Source organism: Molothrus aeneus, chromosome 21, assembly GCF_037042795.1.
Source record: "Molothrus aeneus isolate 106 chromosome 21, BPBGC_Maene_1.0, whole genome shotgun sequence".
Lineage (NCBI taxonomy): Eukaryota > Metazoa > Chordata > Aves > Passeriformes > Icteridae > Molothrus > Molothrus aeneus.
This window is the reverse complement of record NC_089666.1, coordinates 6,264,164-6,278,294: the sequence shown is the minus strand read 5'-3', so window position 1 is coordinate 6,278,294 and position 14,131 is coordinate 6,264,164. Positions and strand designations below refer to the sequence as shown.

The 14,131-nt window shown below is 41.1% G+C and overlaps 1 protein-coding gene across 4 annotated transcripts; it reads right to left on the bottom strand.

The window, feature by feature from the left end:
* Positions 1 to 1,115: 1,115 nt before the first annotated feature.
* SLC35E2B (solute carrier family 35 member E2B) lies at positions 1,116 to 14,052 on the bottom strand. Of its 4 annotated transcripts, none has more exons than XM_066564033.1 (10): positions 13,942 to 14,052; positions 12,851 to 13,184; positions 10,916 to 11,438; positions 9,895 to 10,030; positions 8,910 to 9,037; positions 7,771 to 7,891; positions 7,239 to 7,292; positions 6,467 to 6,539; positions 5,319 to 5,464; positions 1,116 to 3,643 (listed from the first exon to the last, which is right to left on the bottom strand). In XM_066564033.1, the coding sequence occupies exons 3-10, from the start codon at positions 11,229 to 11,231 to the stop codon at positions 3,403 to 3,405; spliced, it is 1,215 nt and encodes a 404-aa protein (XP_066420130.1). In that variant the 5' UTR covers positions 11,232 to 11,438; positions 12,851 to 13,184; positions 13,942 to 14,052; the 3' UTR covers positions 1,116 to 3,402. The 4 variants fall into 4 exon arrangements, with proteins under 4 accessions (XP_066420130.1, XP_066420133.1, XP_066420131.1 ...); XM_066564036.1 differs by having other exon boundaries at positions 1,116 to 3,601; XM_066564034.1 differs by having other exon boundaries at positions 12,851 to 13,072.
* Positions 14,053 to 14,131: the final 79 nt, after the last annotated feature.

Here is a 14,131-nt window from a genome sequence, read left to right as displayed (position 1 = left end):
CCCGCCGCCGCGCGCCGATGACGTCAGCGCCGCCTCACGGCGCCCTAATTAACGCGAATCGTTAATGAGGCGTTAATTGAGCCCCGCCCGTCAGAACGGCCGGGCTGAGGGGCGTTAATGAAGCCGCGGGATGTGGCGGGGCAGCGATGAACGCAGCGAACGGAGGCGTTGTCAGCACTGGGCCGCATTTAATTCCACATCAATTAAAGCGCGGAGTTTGATTGAATAAATTAAATTTGATTGAATAAATTAAATTTTATTGAATAAATGTAATTGAATAAATTTGATTCCAAACAAAAAGCTGCAATTCTTACATGGAAATGAGTGAGAGTGCGAGGGAGGAGGTGACAGAGGTGACACGGCCCAGAACAGCAAAGATCCCTAATTATGATCTCTAAAATCACTAATTATCCATCCCCCATTGGAAATATGAGAATATAAAGGGAAATAACGGTATAAAATGGGAAATAATTGGAATAATGAGAATTTAGAAGCACAGGGAGTGCTGTGACACCTTCCACCTGCACCTCAGTGTATCAGGAATCCGTATTTGAGGAAAACAAACACCCTCTGAGTGAATTAAAAATGTAAAATAAATAAAATGCACAGCTTCAGAGCTCATCTTCATCACAGGTACCTGGGTGCAGCCATGTGAAATGCAGGGAAACTCTAAAATGTTCCCAAAAATTCGATTTTTTGGTCACAGGAAGAGCTGGGGTGGAAAATTCTTAACAAAGAGCAAAAAGTTCCTTGTTTACACAAGAGAAAAGAAGATTTACTGGTCTGACTGGAGAATAAAAAGGTTTTTGGTTTGTTTAATTGAAGGAAAGCAAAGGCTGAAAAGATGGCAAAGAAAAATCCACCAAGGAACAAAGCCCAGTAGAGCAGGAGGGGTTAAAATCCCAATCCCAAATCGTCCCAGGATCACAGAAAAACAAAAACCTGCTGGGAATTTTTAAAAATAATTTTAAATGATGGGATTTATGTGAGAGCAGAGCCACCTAAAGCAGAAATAGGACACAAACCACACTTTTTTTCGGTTTTCCTTTTTTTAGTTACACTTTCAAAAATCTCAGTGTATTTGGCAGAAAAGAAATTAAAAAAAACCACAGAGCTCCACAGTCCACAGCTTTTATAAAAGTGACAGGAGTACAAAAGAAAACAAAATACCACAGACATATCACATACACAAGGATGAAAAAATTGGCATTTTTCTCCCTCAGATCTTTGGGGAATCTGCCCCAGGCAGCCACTGAGGTGTGGAAATGTGATTTTACAGGAATTCCAATTATAATTTCCTGATAACCATTATTTTTACCATTATACATCCATGCTCCAACCTTCAATTATTAAAATGCACTCATTTTAATTTAAATTTTGTTCCCAAAAATTCCATGTGAATGTTTTTGTAGCTACATGTGTGCTTTTTTTTTTGGTCAAAACGGACTGTTCAAAAGGAAAATGAACTTTTAATCTTTGATCTACCACAAAAAACAAATTTCCTTTAAAAAAAAAGGAAACTTAAAAGCAGCAGAAATAAAGATTTGCCTCAGTTTATGGTTAATATTCCTCCCATCTGTCACAGATGCATCTGAGATTTCTTTATTAACCAGAAATTAGATATTTTACACACAGGTCAGACTCATAACCCTGAGTTTCTAAAAGGCAGCCTTTTGTTGCACTCTTAGAAATAATATAAAAAAACCCATCAATTTCTTGCCTCATGCATAAAAAATGAAATTAAAACAACAAAATATTTTTTTACAGAAATACAGAGATCCTGCTTCCTTTGCCACCACAATTTTCAGTGGCTTTTTTTACCTCTAAGCAACTACAAATACTGAATTCAACACTCCATTTACACAGGGTATGTGTGTGAATATTTGCATTTCAGTTTTGTTAATAAATGATCAGAATGCAATATTTCCACATTAAATTTTTACACTTTAAACCACTACAAATCCTGGATTTGTAGCCAGCAGCAGGAGCTCACCACAGCTCATTTCCCACAGTTTGCTTCAATAAAGTTGGGGTTTTTTTTTGGGAGAGAGGGTGGGAATTCCAATCCCTCTTGGAATTCTGGAATCTCCTGAGTGGGAGGGGACCCACAAGGACCATCCAGTCCAACTCCTGCCCTGCACAGAAATCAAAATCCACCCCAAAATCCCTTCTTGTGCTGTCACAATGTTCCTGGAGCTCTGGCAGGGTTTGGGGGCCCTCAGGGCTTGAGGCGAGGCCCAAGTGGGACAAATTCCCTCCTTGGACTCTTCCATCTCTGCACCACAGCTCAGGAATGAGGGAGAACACCCAGAAACTTCCACGAGGCACCAACTGCATCCCTCTGCCAGCAGAATTCAGTGGTGGGGCCATATTTTCACATTGTTTGGATGGGGAGGAAACAGGAATTGTTTTAATTCCCACAGGACACCAAGCAGCACAGGCTTGGGTGTGATTTGGTGTAAGACACGACAATTTGGAGTTAAGGAAAGACAACAAAGCCCAAGTTTGCCACGTTCCAGGTCCTCTCTTTGGGCTATCAGGTTCTCAAGGTTTTCCTGAATCCTTCCCAGCTCCTTTCTGCTTCAAATCCTGGGTGAGACCTGCCAGGAACTCAAAGGAACCAGAGGAACAACCACAACTAGGAGGAATTCAGGATCTCAGAGGAAGAACCACGTCCAGGAGGAATTCAGGAACTCAGAGGAAGAACCACGTCCAGGAGGAATTCAGGATCTCAGAGGAACAACCACATCCAGGAGGAATTCAGGATCTCAGAGGAACAACCACATCCAGGAGGATTTCAGGAACTCAAAGGAACAACCACATCCAGGAGGATTTCAGGAACTCAGAGAGGAGGATTTGAAGAACAACCACATCCAGGAGGATTTCAGGAACTCAGAGGAACAACCACATCCAGGAGGATTTGAAGAACAGCCACGTCCAGGAGATTTCAGGAACTCAAAGAATCAGAGGACAGCCACATCCAGGAGGATTTGAGGAACTCAGAGAAGAGGATTTGAGGAACTCAGAGGAACCTAAGGAACAACCCCATCCAGGAGGATTTGAGGAACAGCCACATCCAGGAGGATTTCAGGAACTCAAGGAACCAGAGGAACAACCACATCCATCCACATCCAGGAGGATTTGAGGAACAGCCACATCTAGGAGGATTTTAGGAACTCAGAGGAACCAGAGGAACAACCCCATCCAGGAGGATTTTAGGAACTCAGAGGAACCAGAGGAACAAGCCCATCCAGGAGGATTTGAGGAACTCAAGGAACCAGAGAACAGCCACATCCAGGAGAATTTGAGGAACTCATAGGGGAGGATTTGAGGAACTCAGAGGAACAACCCCATCCAGGAGGATCTCCATGGAGCCACGCTTGGCTGTTTATAATTAACCCATTAGTCATAGGGCTCCAGCTCCTTGGGGACGAGGGGCTCGGTGTCCTCGGTGGGCCCTGGGGGCTGTGGGGCCATGGCCAGGCTCTGCAGGGTGTCCTGCTGGTGCTGCTTGGCCTTGTTGTAGAGCAGGACGCCCACGGTGACCAGGACGGTGCCCACGGCCGACAGGCTGGTGATCTTGTTCCCAAAGACAATGATGCTGAGCCAGATGGACAGGGCGTGTTTGACAGTGCTGGCAACGCTGCGGGGACAGCGGGGACATCAGGGGACAGCAGGGGACACTGGGGTTGTGAGGGGACATGGGGAATGTGAGGGGACATGAAGGGACATGGGGGATGTGAAGGGACATTGGGGACGTGAGGGGACATTGGGGACGTGAGGGGACATGAAGGGACATTGGGGACGTGAGGGGACGTGAAGGGACATTGGGGACGTGAGGGGATGTGAGGGTTCACTGGAGATGTGAGGGGACATTGGGGACATGAGGGTTCACTGGGGATGTGAGGGGACAGCAGGGGACATTGGGGATGTGAAGGGACATGAAGGGACATTGGGGATGTGAGGGGACATTGGGGACGTGAGGGGACATGAAGGGACATTGGGGACGTGAGGGGACATTGGGGACACTGGGAATGTGAGGGGACGTGAAGGGATGTGAGGGGACATTGGGGACGTGAAGGGACATTGGGGACGTGAGGGGATGTGAGGGGACACTGGGGATATGAGGGGATGTGAGGGGACATTCAGGACGTGAAGGGACATTGGGGACGTGAAGGGACATTGGGGACATGAGGGGACATTGGGGACGTGAGGGGACATTGGGGACGTGAGGGGACGTGAGGGGACGTGAGGGGACGTGAGGGGACGTGAGGGGACATTGGGGACGTGAGGGGACATGAAGGGACATTGGGGACGTGAGGGGACATTGGGGACGTGAGGGGACATTGGGGACGTGAGGGGACGTGAGGGGACGTGAGGGGACGTGAGGGGACGTGAGGGGACGTGAGGGGACGTGAGGGGACATTGGGGACGTGAGGGGACATGAAGGGACGTGAGGGGACATGAAGGGACATTGGGGACGTGAGGGGACGACAGCTCTGCCACATCCCACAGCCAGGCTTTAATGTCAGCCTTGCCCCCAAACACCACCTGAAATTCCATGTCCAACTCCCACCATGCCATGATTCCCCTCATTGATTTCTTTGCAAAAAAATTAATTTTCCATTTTTTTTAGCACCACCTGAAATTCCACTTCCATCCCCATCCATCCTGCAATTCCCCTCATTCATCTCTTCACTAAACACCTTAAGTTTTACCTGATTTTTTTAAACATCACCTCAGACTCCATTTCCAACCCCAACCATTCTGATTCCCCTCACTGATTTCTTTGCAAAAACCTTAATTTTCCTTTTTTTTTAGCACCACCTGAAATTCCACTTCCAGCCCCTACCATTCTGTGATTTACTTCATTAATTTCCTTGCACAATACCTTAATTTTCCTTTTTTTTTAACACTACCTCAGATTCCACTTCCAGCCCCAGCCATCCTGTGATTTACCTCATTAATTTCTTTGCAAAATATCTTTAGTTTTCCTTTTTTTTTAAACACCACCTGAAATTCAACTTCCTGAAAAGGAATATAAAATAATGTTCCCGACAAAAAAATAGAAAACAATGTTCCTGACCAAAAAATTATAAAAATGGTGTTTCTGGCCAAAAAAAAAAAATATAAAATAACGTTCCTGAAAAGGAATATAAAATTGTGTTCCTGACCAAAAAATAGAAAATAATGTTTCTGATTTAAAAAAAATATAGAAAATAATGTTACCTGATCAAAAAATACAAACCAGTGGTTTTGATCAAAGAAAATTAAATAATGTTCCTGATGAAAAAATAGGAAATAAAACTCAATTTTACCTGAAAGTGACAGGGGAGATTTTGCCCATCAGGGCATAGGCTGTGACACTCTGCAGGTGGAACAGGACCCCATCAATCAGCAGCAGAATGACAATGTCCTGGTTGTAGCTGAAGCTTCTCCCACTTTTCCCAATCACAGGCACGTCCTAAATTACCAAAAAATACAAAAACAAAAAAAGAATTTAAGGGTTTAGTTCATAAAAAAAAAATCTAGAAGTGATTTTTCACCCAACTGTTGGAAGGAAAGTTTTACATTTAAATTTTAGCCCAATAAAACCTAAAGCATACAGGAAATTTAAGTCTCAAAAAGACATTCAGACCCTGTAATGTTTTCTACAAAAGAATAAAAAAATTGCAGATCTTAAAATTAAAAAAAAAAAAAGAATTTAATTTTTTACTTCATGAGAAAAATCTAGAAGTGATTTTCCACCCAACTGTTAGAAGCACAGTTTCATATTTAAATTTTAGCCCAAAAACATACAAGACATTCAGATCCTGCAATTTTTCTTGAAAAAAAATTTACACATCCTAAAATTAAAAAAAAATGGAATTTTATAAAATAAAAAAAATGGAATTTAAGTGTTTAGTTCATAAGAAAAATCTAAAAGTGATTTTCCATCCAACTGTTAGAAGCAGAGAGAGTTTTACATTTAAATTTTAGCCCAATAAAACCTAAAACATACACGACATTCAGATCCTGTAATTTTTCTCCAAAAAAATTTTGCTTTCAGAGTTGATATTCCTGTGCTCAACATGAATCTCAAAAAAAACCCCAACAAATATTCCAGATTTTCTTTGCAAGTCTTTATCTCAAAGCTCAAATGCACTGAGACAAAAATCATGATTTGAACCAAAAAATGCTGATATAAATTCAGGTTTTGGATGAACTCATGTCTATATTAAATGATTTCTTTTATAAATTTCTCTTTTTTGCAATCTCTTGCAGATATTGGATGGAATTATATTTCAGGCTGATTTTTTTAAAAATCAAAATTTAATTTTCCAAATATTTTTTTTTTAATGGGAAGGATAAAAGGTAAAAATTAAGATTAAACTTTGTTGCACATTCTGCTCACGATTAAAAATACCCAAACCCTAAATTAATTTTAAAAAATCCCTAAATTCATTAAATAATGAATTTAAATTACCATGAAAAATATCCAAGCTGGAATGAGCATAACCACAGCAGCAGCACTTGTGTAGAACTGAAGCTCTGGGGCTCTACAAAGGAGAAAAATAATATTAAAACTTAAAAAAAAAAATAAAATATTAAATTAAAACTCCATTTTCGAAAGCAAAGACAGAATGTTGCTCTCAGGGACTGAAGCTGAAAGGCACAAAAAACCAAAAGCAGCTTTTTATTTCATGGTAAAATACAAATATGTTATTAAAGGTGGTTTTTAGCACAAGAATTTACTCTTGGTTTAAGTTTCAGAGTTAAAAAATTGTTTTCTGCACAGCCAGCAATGTTAAGGATGGTTTCTGATTGCAGAGTAAAGACTGACTGCTGTGAAAATATTATTTTGGGGGCTTGAATTTATATTTTTAAATATTTATAACATCTTTAAAAATTTAATATACAATAATTTAAAAATATTTGCATTATATATTAATAATATTAATATTTTTATATATATATATATAATAAATACCTATAATTATATATAACCATACATAGTTATATAAACATATAGATATTTATATAAATATTAAAATTTTTTTATGTTGCTATTTTTAAATATTTATTTCTGGGAGTTGTAGCTGATTATAAAACTTGCAGTTGGAGCTCAGGGGAGTTTTCTTACCCTGATAAAATCATCAGAAGTGATGAGATTTACACCTTGGTGCAATACAATGATAAATATTTTATTTATTTATGCATCCCTAATAGAACCAAACCTGAAATATTTGAATACTTACGAAAATCTGTATTTATCTCCACTGAGTAGTTTTTTGGAAAAGACGTTTTGCAAACTAGAGAAGATAAAGAAAAAAAAAATTAAATAGTAACAAAAAAAATTTAATTTTTTAAATGTAAAAAAAAAAATGCAATTTTTTAAAATGAAAAATTTAGAAATATTAAAAAAAATAAAATCCACCATTTAGCTGTGTTTTAATTAGGACAAATCAATCAATTCATCAATCCTCAGGTGGATAAATGTTTCTACAAATAATGTTTCTTAGGTGGATAAATGTTTCTACTGTTTCTACAAGTACAGAAAGGAGTTTTTATTTAATTAAGTCTAATTAAGCTTTATTATTTAATCTCAATAATGTTGTTAGACACAAGAGAATAACTAAGAATAATTTTTCATAACAATTCATTAAAACCCCATTTTCAATCCCAACATTCAATGCACTGTCCGCAATGACCGGTGCTGAACAATTTGCTTTCCTCTCCTAATTACACTAATTGCTCTTGCCCGCCGCCCCAGCGCTGCCTGCTGCTCACCAGTCCATGATGTTGGTGGACAGGGCTGCAGAGAAGCCCAGGATGTTGAAGCTGATTTCAGTGGCCGTGCACAGAGCCAGGCCCCCCATCACGGGGATCAGGGAGAGATTCACCAGCAGCCCTGCAGGGACAAGGGACAAAATCACTGCTTCTTTCTGCGTTTGGGAGAATTTGAAATTCTCAACAGCAAGGAAAAAGGGCCACGATGAATTCCAGTTTATTCAAGCCGCAATCATTTCTTGACAGAAAAAATAACAACAATCCCCTTCCACCAAATCCTTTTAATTCTACTTGTTGGAGATTCTTCCAGAGGCATTTATTATATTATATATTATATATTTTATAATACATATATTATATTATATATTATCTATATAATGTATTACATATTATGTATATTATATATTATCTATTATCTATATAATGTATTACATATTATGTATATTATATATTATCTATATAATGTATTACATATTATGTATATTATATATAGCATATGGTATATATAATATATATTATATATTATAAATATAATAAAATATAATAAAATATGATAGAATTTGATATTATACAATATAATGATCTACCATCATGATATAATATGATATAACATGATATTATATAATGATAATATATGATATATGATATATTATATGATATTATATAATGATATTATAACATGATAATATATAACATATAAAATGCAATATATAATATATATAACATATAAAATGGAATATATAATATGTAAAATGTAATATATAATAGGTAAAATATATGTAAGATATATAATATGTAATATATAATGTGCAATATATATAATGTGTATTACGTGGTAACATATAATATATATAATATGTCTTATGTGGTAATATATAATATATTATACATTATACATTATATATTATATATTATATATTATATATTATATATTATATATTATATATTATATATTATATGATGACTGTTGAAAAATGAATATTGAAAATGAATATTGAAAAATGAATATTGAAAAATGAATATCTACATCATATATGATATTATTACATTCTATTTATTATATTTTATTAATTTTAGTGGCCAGACTTTCACCACAGCCCATAAAAAAGAGATTATTGCAATCTCATTGCAGGCCTCACCAGTGTATTCCCCCAGAATCATCCGGGACATGATGACAGTGAAAATGGGAGCTGAGCTCTTCACAGTCTCTGCAAATGAAACTGCCACGTTCTTCAGGCTCACCAGCCCCAGGACCACTGTTGCAAATCTGCAGCAGGAGAAAAACCACAAGAAATTCATTTGAAAAATGAATGAATTCATGAGTGCACCAGAAGAAATTAAAATGATGCTTCAGGAGCTACTCTTGGACACCCGGCATAGCAAGAATTGCTCTGGGATTTCTCCTGCCCCTGCAAGGTCAGATCTTTCAACTGTGGCTTAAACTTTATTTATTTAAAGCAAATAAAGGTACCCTTGGGCAATGTGGAATGTCTTTGGCTGCAGAGTGGATTTCCAGAAAACAAATTTACTTTTTAACACCCTCCAAGGTTCAAGTGACCATTTTTTAAGTCCAAGTTTTCAACAGGCTCAGTTAAAAGAGTGAAAATCTGAGAAGCAGAAATTCACCAAGGAAACCTTATCTGCAGTTATCCATCTTTAGTGTAAATTAGATATGCTACATAATTACCACAGTTTAAACTCTGAAATTAATTGAATTTATCACTTATTTGATTTTCTTTATCAGTTTTGCAGGGCAGAGGAAACAAAACCAGGCATTTTTATTCCCTCCTCCACCACAAACTAACACAACCCCAGCACCCAGCAAATATTTACTTTTCAAAAGATAAATTTGAATAGCCTGGATGACTTTTGAGGCAAAAGGCTGATAAATATTAATGCACTCAACAAACATCAGCCTCAAAAGAGAGCAAGAAGAAAATAAATGGAAATAGAAGTGAGGCCTGAAAAAATGGGCCAAAAAATTGACATCTGGGTAAAGGAACAGCAAATGAAAATAAGATTATTCTGGGATATTTCTTGGGAGGGGAGGACACAAGAACAGAACTTTGGCTTGAAAAAGCAGAAATATTAGCAAAGATAGAGCAGGGAATGTTTTTTATTTGCCTCATTAATCCAACAAAGAGCATGATCATGATGAAATTTGGGGGGTAGGAGATCCTGGTCTTGTGCTGGTACAGACAGCAAGGGACAAACATCTTGATGCAGCCAATGAAGGTGGTGGAAAGCATCTGAACAGCACCTGAAAAAGGATCAGAGAGGGGAAATCAAGTCAGATCCCAAGCTGGAACACAACAAATGAGGAAATCTCTTACACAAACATCTCTGTGGTGGTTTTGGCAGTGTATGTTTTATATAATCTCACAAAAGCCCTTTACTTCTATAAACCCAACGTTTATAAACCTGGTTCACAGATAAAGTGTTCTTTGTTTGCCTCTTAAGAAGAAAAAAAAAAAGAACTAAAATATTGATATTTTAGTTGATATTTTAGGCCGTTGATAACAGAGATCACCAAAGGCAATTCTTGCACTGCACAGCTCTGGGGACCATCAACAATTTACTCAGAATTTGACTTTTTGTTAAACCCTCCAGCAGAGAAAAACTAAAAAATTACTTTTTTTTTTTCCTCTTAAAGCTCCTCTACAAGGAAAATTTCATCTTTCAGCAAGTGGAGGAAAGGACAGTGTCAGAAACCACTTTAAAGGCCAAAATCCCAAGATCCCTCCCACACCAAACATTTTTCACTTCAATTGATCCATTCTCTCCCTCAGCTTTAGATGGGATGATCTGGAATTGTGAATCACAGGATGATGGAACTTTAAAGCCCAAAGTCCCAAGTTCCCAGCCCCAAGATCCCTCCCTGCACCTTCCAAACCAAACATTTTTCACTTCAACTGAACCCTTCTCTCCCTCAGTTTTATATGGGACAATCTGGAATTATCAATCAGAGGATGATGGAACATCCTGAGCTGGAAGGGATCACCCAGCCCAATTCCTCCCTGCACTGACACCCCAAAAACCCCACCCTGTTCGTGCCAGCATTACCCAAATGCTCTGGGAGTTTTTTGGGGCTCCCATTCCATTAAATAAACCCATTTTCCCCTGGAATTCAGGAAAAGCAGGGTACCAAGCATGCTGGGCTCTCCCTCCAGCAAGGACAGGATGTATTTGTTGAGGAACAGAGTGCAAAAGCTGAAGAAGAACCACAGAGTGAGGTAGATGAGGGCGTGGGAGTTCCAGATGCCCAGGTCAGACTCGATGACCGTGGTCTCTGTGATTGTGATTTTCAGGACATTCTCCTCTGGCAAGCTGTCACTGCGAGCAATCACAAATTTCTCACTCCTGTTAGCAAAGAGGGAGCCCAGCTGGAACAGGGATTTCCCTTTTGGCTTCTCCTCCAGCTGGGGAGGGCTCGGGGCCTCTGGGGTCAGGGCGCTGCTCATGGTGAGGTGAAGAAATCAATATTTCCAAATATTCCTGGTCCTTCACGCAGAGCAAGGCTGAGAAAGCACTTGTTGAAATAAAAACGTCATGTGGTCAATGCTTCATCTCCCAGGGGCCTGGAAAACTGGGTTTGGTCCTTCAGAGAACATCTTGTAGGAATAGGAACTCCACAGGATCCTTCATATGGGCTGCTCCATGTTTTCTGCCTGAGGGGGAAAAAAAAGGAAAAAAAAAAGATGTGTGACATTTTATATCCCTAATGCAGCAAAGACAGCACATTTCACCTGCACTTCATGAAAGATAAAGAGACTTCTGTAATCCCTCTGGCTGGATTTTGAACTCCTGATGCCTTCATGCCAAGATTAAGCAAAAAGAACTAATCTTAGGGAGGTTTTTTATTCTAAAATAGCACCCACCCACCCACCAGACTTTGTGGTTTTATGTCCTTTTCCCTCTGGAGCACCTCAACACAGCCTTTCCAATTATAACTAACTCCTCTTCCAGATTCCACAGTGCCTTTGATCTCAGTCTGGCTTGAAACACTCCCCAGAAAAATCTTCCCAACCCAGCAAATCCAGGCAGGAACCTCTGCCCTTCAGACTAATTAACCTGTAATCAGCCTGAGCCAAAGAACAATAATCAAGGGCTGTAACTCCCAGTAATCCCAGAGCTACCCTGGTAAATGTATCCAGGTGAAAAAAGCAGGGAAATATGTCCAAGAGCTTTCCAGAGTGGTTATCTATTTAATTACATGGGAATAATGCAACATTCCTCATTTTGCTACACCTTCCAGTCCAACATTAGCACTTGCAACTAAATTCTTAAAGCCTTTTTAACAGATTTGGCAGCAAAAGCATTAAATGATTTGCAAGCAGAGCATTTTCCTTTTACAAATTACACAAAATGTGGCAAGTTACAGTAGCAGAGCAGAGGGAACAAGAAAACCACCCTGTGAAAGAAAGAGAAATACCTACAAGAGCTACTGCACCTGCCCTGATTTTGTGACCAGTTCATTCTATTTAAGGTTTTTATTTTTAATGCTTTTTAAATGCCCAATGTGGCACCTCAAATAAATCACAAAGAGGTACTGAGGAGTTCAATATCTGGTGTCAGTCTCAGTATCCTACACAGCAGCTGCCTGAAATGTGAAATTTTCCATTCCTCACATTCTCTGGTTACTACAGCCATGCACTGAAGATTTCCATCCCCCTGCCCTTATCTCTTCCCGTTTTTCCAGGAATTCATGCCAGCAGCACACTGAGGAATGGTCAGTGATCGCATTAAATGATCACATTAAACCACAAAGTTGCGCTAACCCAGTTTAGCACAAAACTCTGAAAAGAGACACGTTCTCCAAGAGAATTTGCTCAGAAAAAAATGGATTCTTGACTCCTCCTCCTCCTTTTCCAGGTCATTAAAAAATACCCCTCTACATTCCAAACAGTTAATTATCAGAGGGTTTTTTTCTGTTTATACAAGTTAATTAAGCACAACCAAAGCCCCACCCTCAGCAGAGCTGTGATATCAGCTTTGATATCAGCTTTGATATCACTGATTCCACACACGGCACAGAGCAGAACAGCAAACAACAACAAAATTACTCCCCTAAATTACTGACCTGCTGGCTTTAATCAACTGGAAAGTCTAAATGGGCTGAAAGAGTTCTCCATCTGGAACTAATTCAGTCTTCCTCCCTCAAGGCCAACCAGCAGCTGATGTTTACCAACAGATGAAAACGTGGCAATGGTTGGCAGTTGTTTCTCTTGGATTACTCACAAAGAACCAGCAGTGCGAGTGCCTCTCACTCTCCTTGTACCTTCTCCCACTCTTAACTCCGCTCCTAGTAAAAATTACGGTGGAAAAAATATCCACGGAGAACTTTAGAAAGTCGGCTTTCCACAAATAGAAGCTAAAGCTGAAATATGTTGCAAGGGCTGGAGAAGCTGAGGTTGCTGTGATAGGGAAAAACCAAAGGTTTGTGTCCATGACCCTTCATCTGTTATGCTAAAGGTCACTCAAACATTGCTCCCATTGCAGCAAAAGCACAAAATCCAGCACCCTGAGCAAGCCTCGCTCATTAACACCGCTTCGCTAATGGCAACGAGAGCATCCAAGGTGTTACAAACACCGCAAATACAGCAGAAGAGGCTGAAAGACTGGAACAGCTCAGCCCTTTGTGCCACTCCAGCGGTGTTTCTGCTCACCCACTGCCCGAGCATTCCCAACCGCGCTCCATCCCCATCTCCATCCCCGGTGCCCGCAGCTCCCGCAGCATCCCCCGCACCGCAGCGGCTTCGGAGCCCTCCCGGGAGCACCGAGACCGTTCCGGCCCATCCTTCGGGCCCAGGGGCTCCCAGCACGGCGATCGCCCTGCCCGGGCCCGGATCGGATCCTCCTCTGCGGCTCGTCCGCCGCTCCCATCCCTGCATCCCTCCCTCCATCCCCTCAGCGCATCCCGGCCGGCACCTGCGCTCGGCGCTCGCTGCTGCCGCAGCCCCGGCGCTCCCACGGCTCCGGCAGCACCGGGCTCCGGTAACACCGGGCTCCGACAGCACCGGGCTGGGTAACACCGGGCTGGGTAACACCGGGCTCCGGCCGCTCATCCCCTGCCGTGCCCGGAGCCCCGCGCTGCAGAGCCGGGTCCGGGCGCGCACCGCCGGGCCCCGGGCTCGCCCCTTTGTCCCCGCGGCGGCGGGGAGGCCATTTTACCCAAAGCACGAGGAAACCGAGCCGAGCCGCGGGGGTTACGGGGCGCGCAGAGCCGCGCAGAGCGCCTCGCCGCGGGCCGCCCCTCCATCGAGCCGGGCGGGCTGCCCAGCGCCGAGGGGACCCCCCGGGGCAGAGGGGCGGGAGCGCGGCGGCCCCGCCGCCCGGGAGGAGCCCGGCAGCGCTTCCCGCC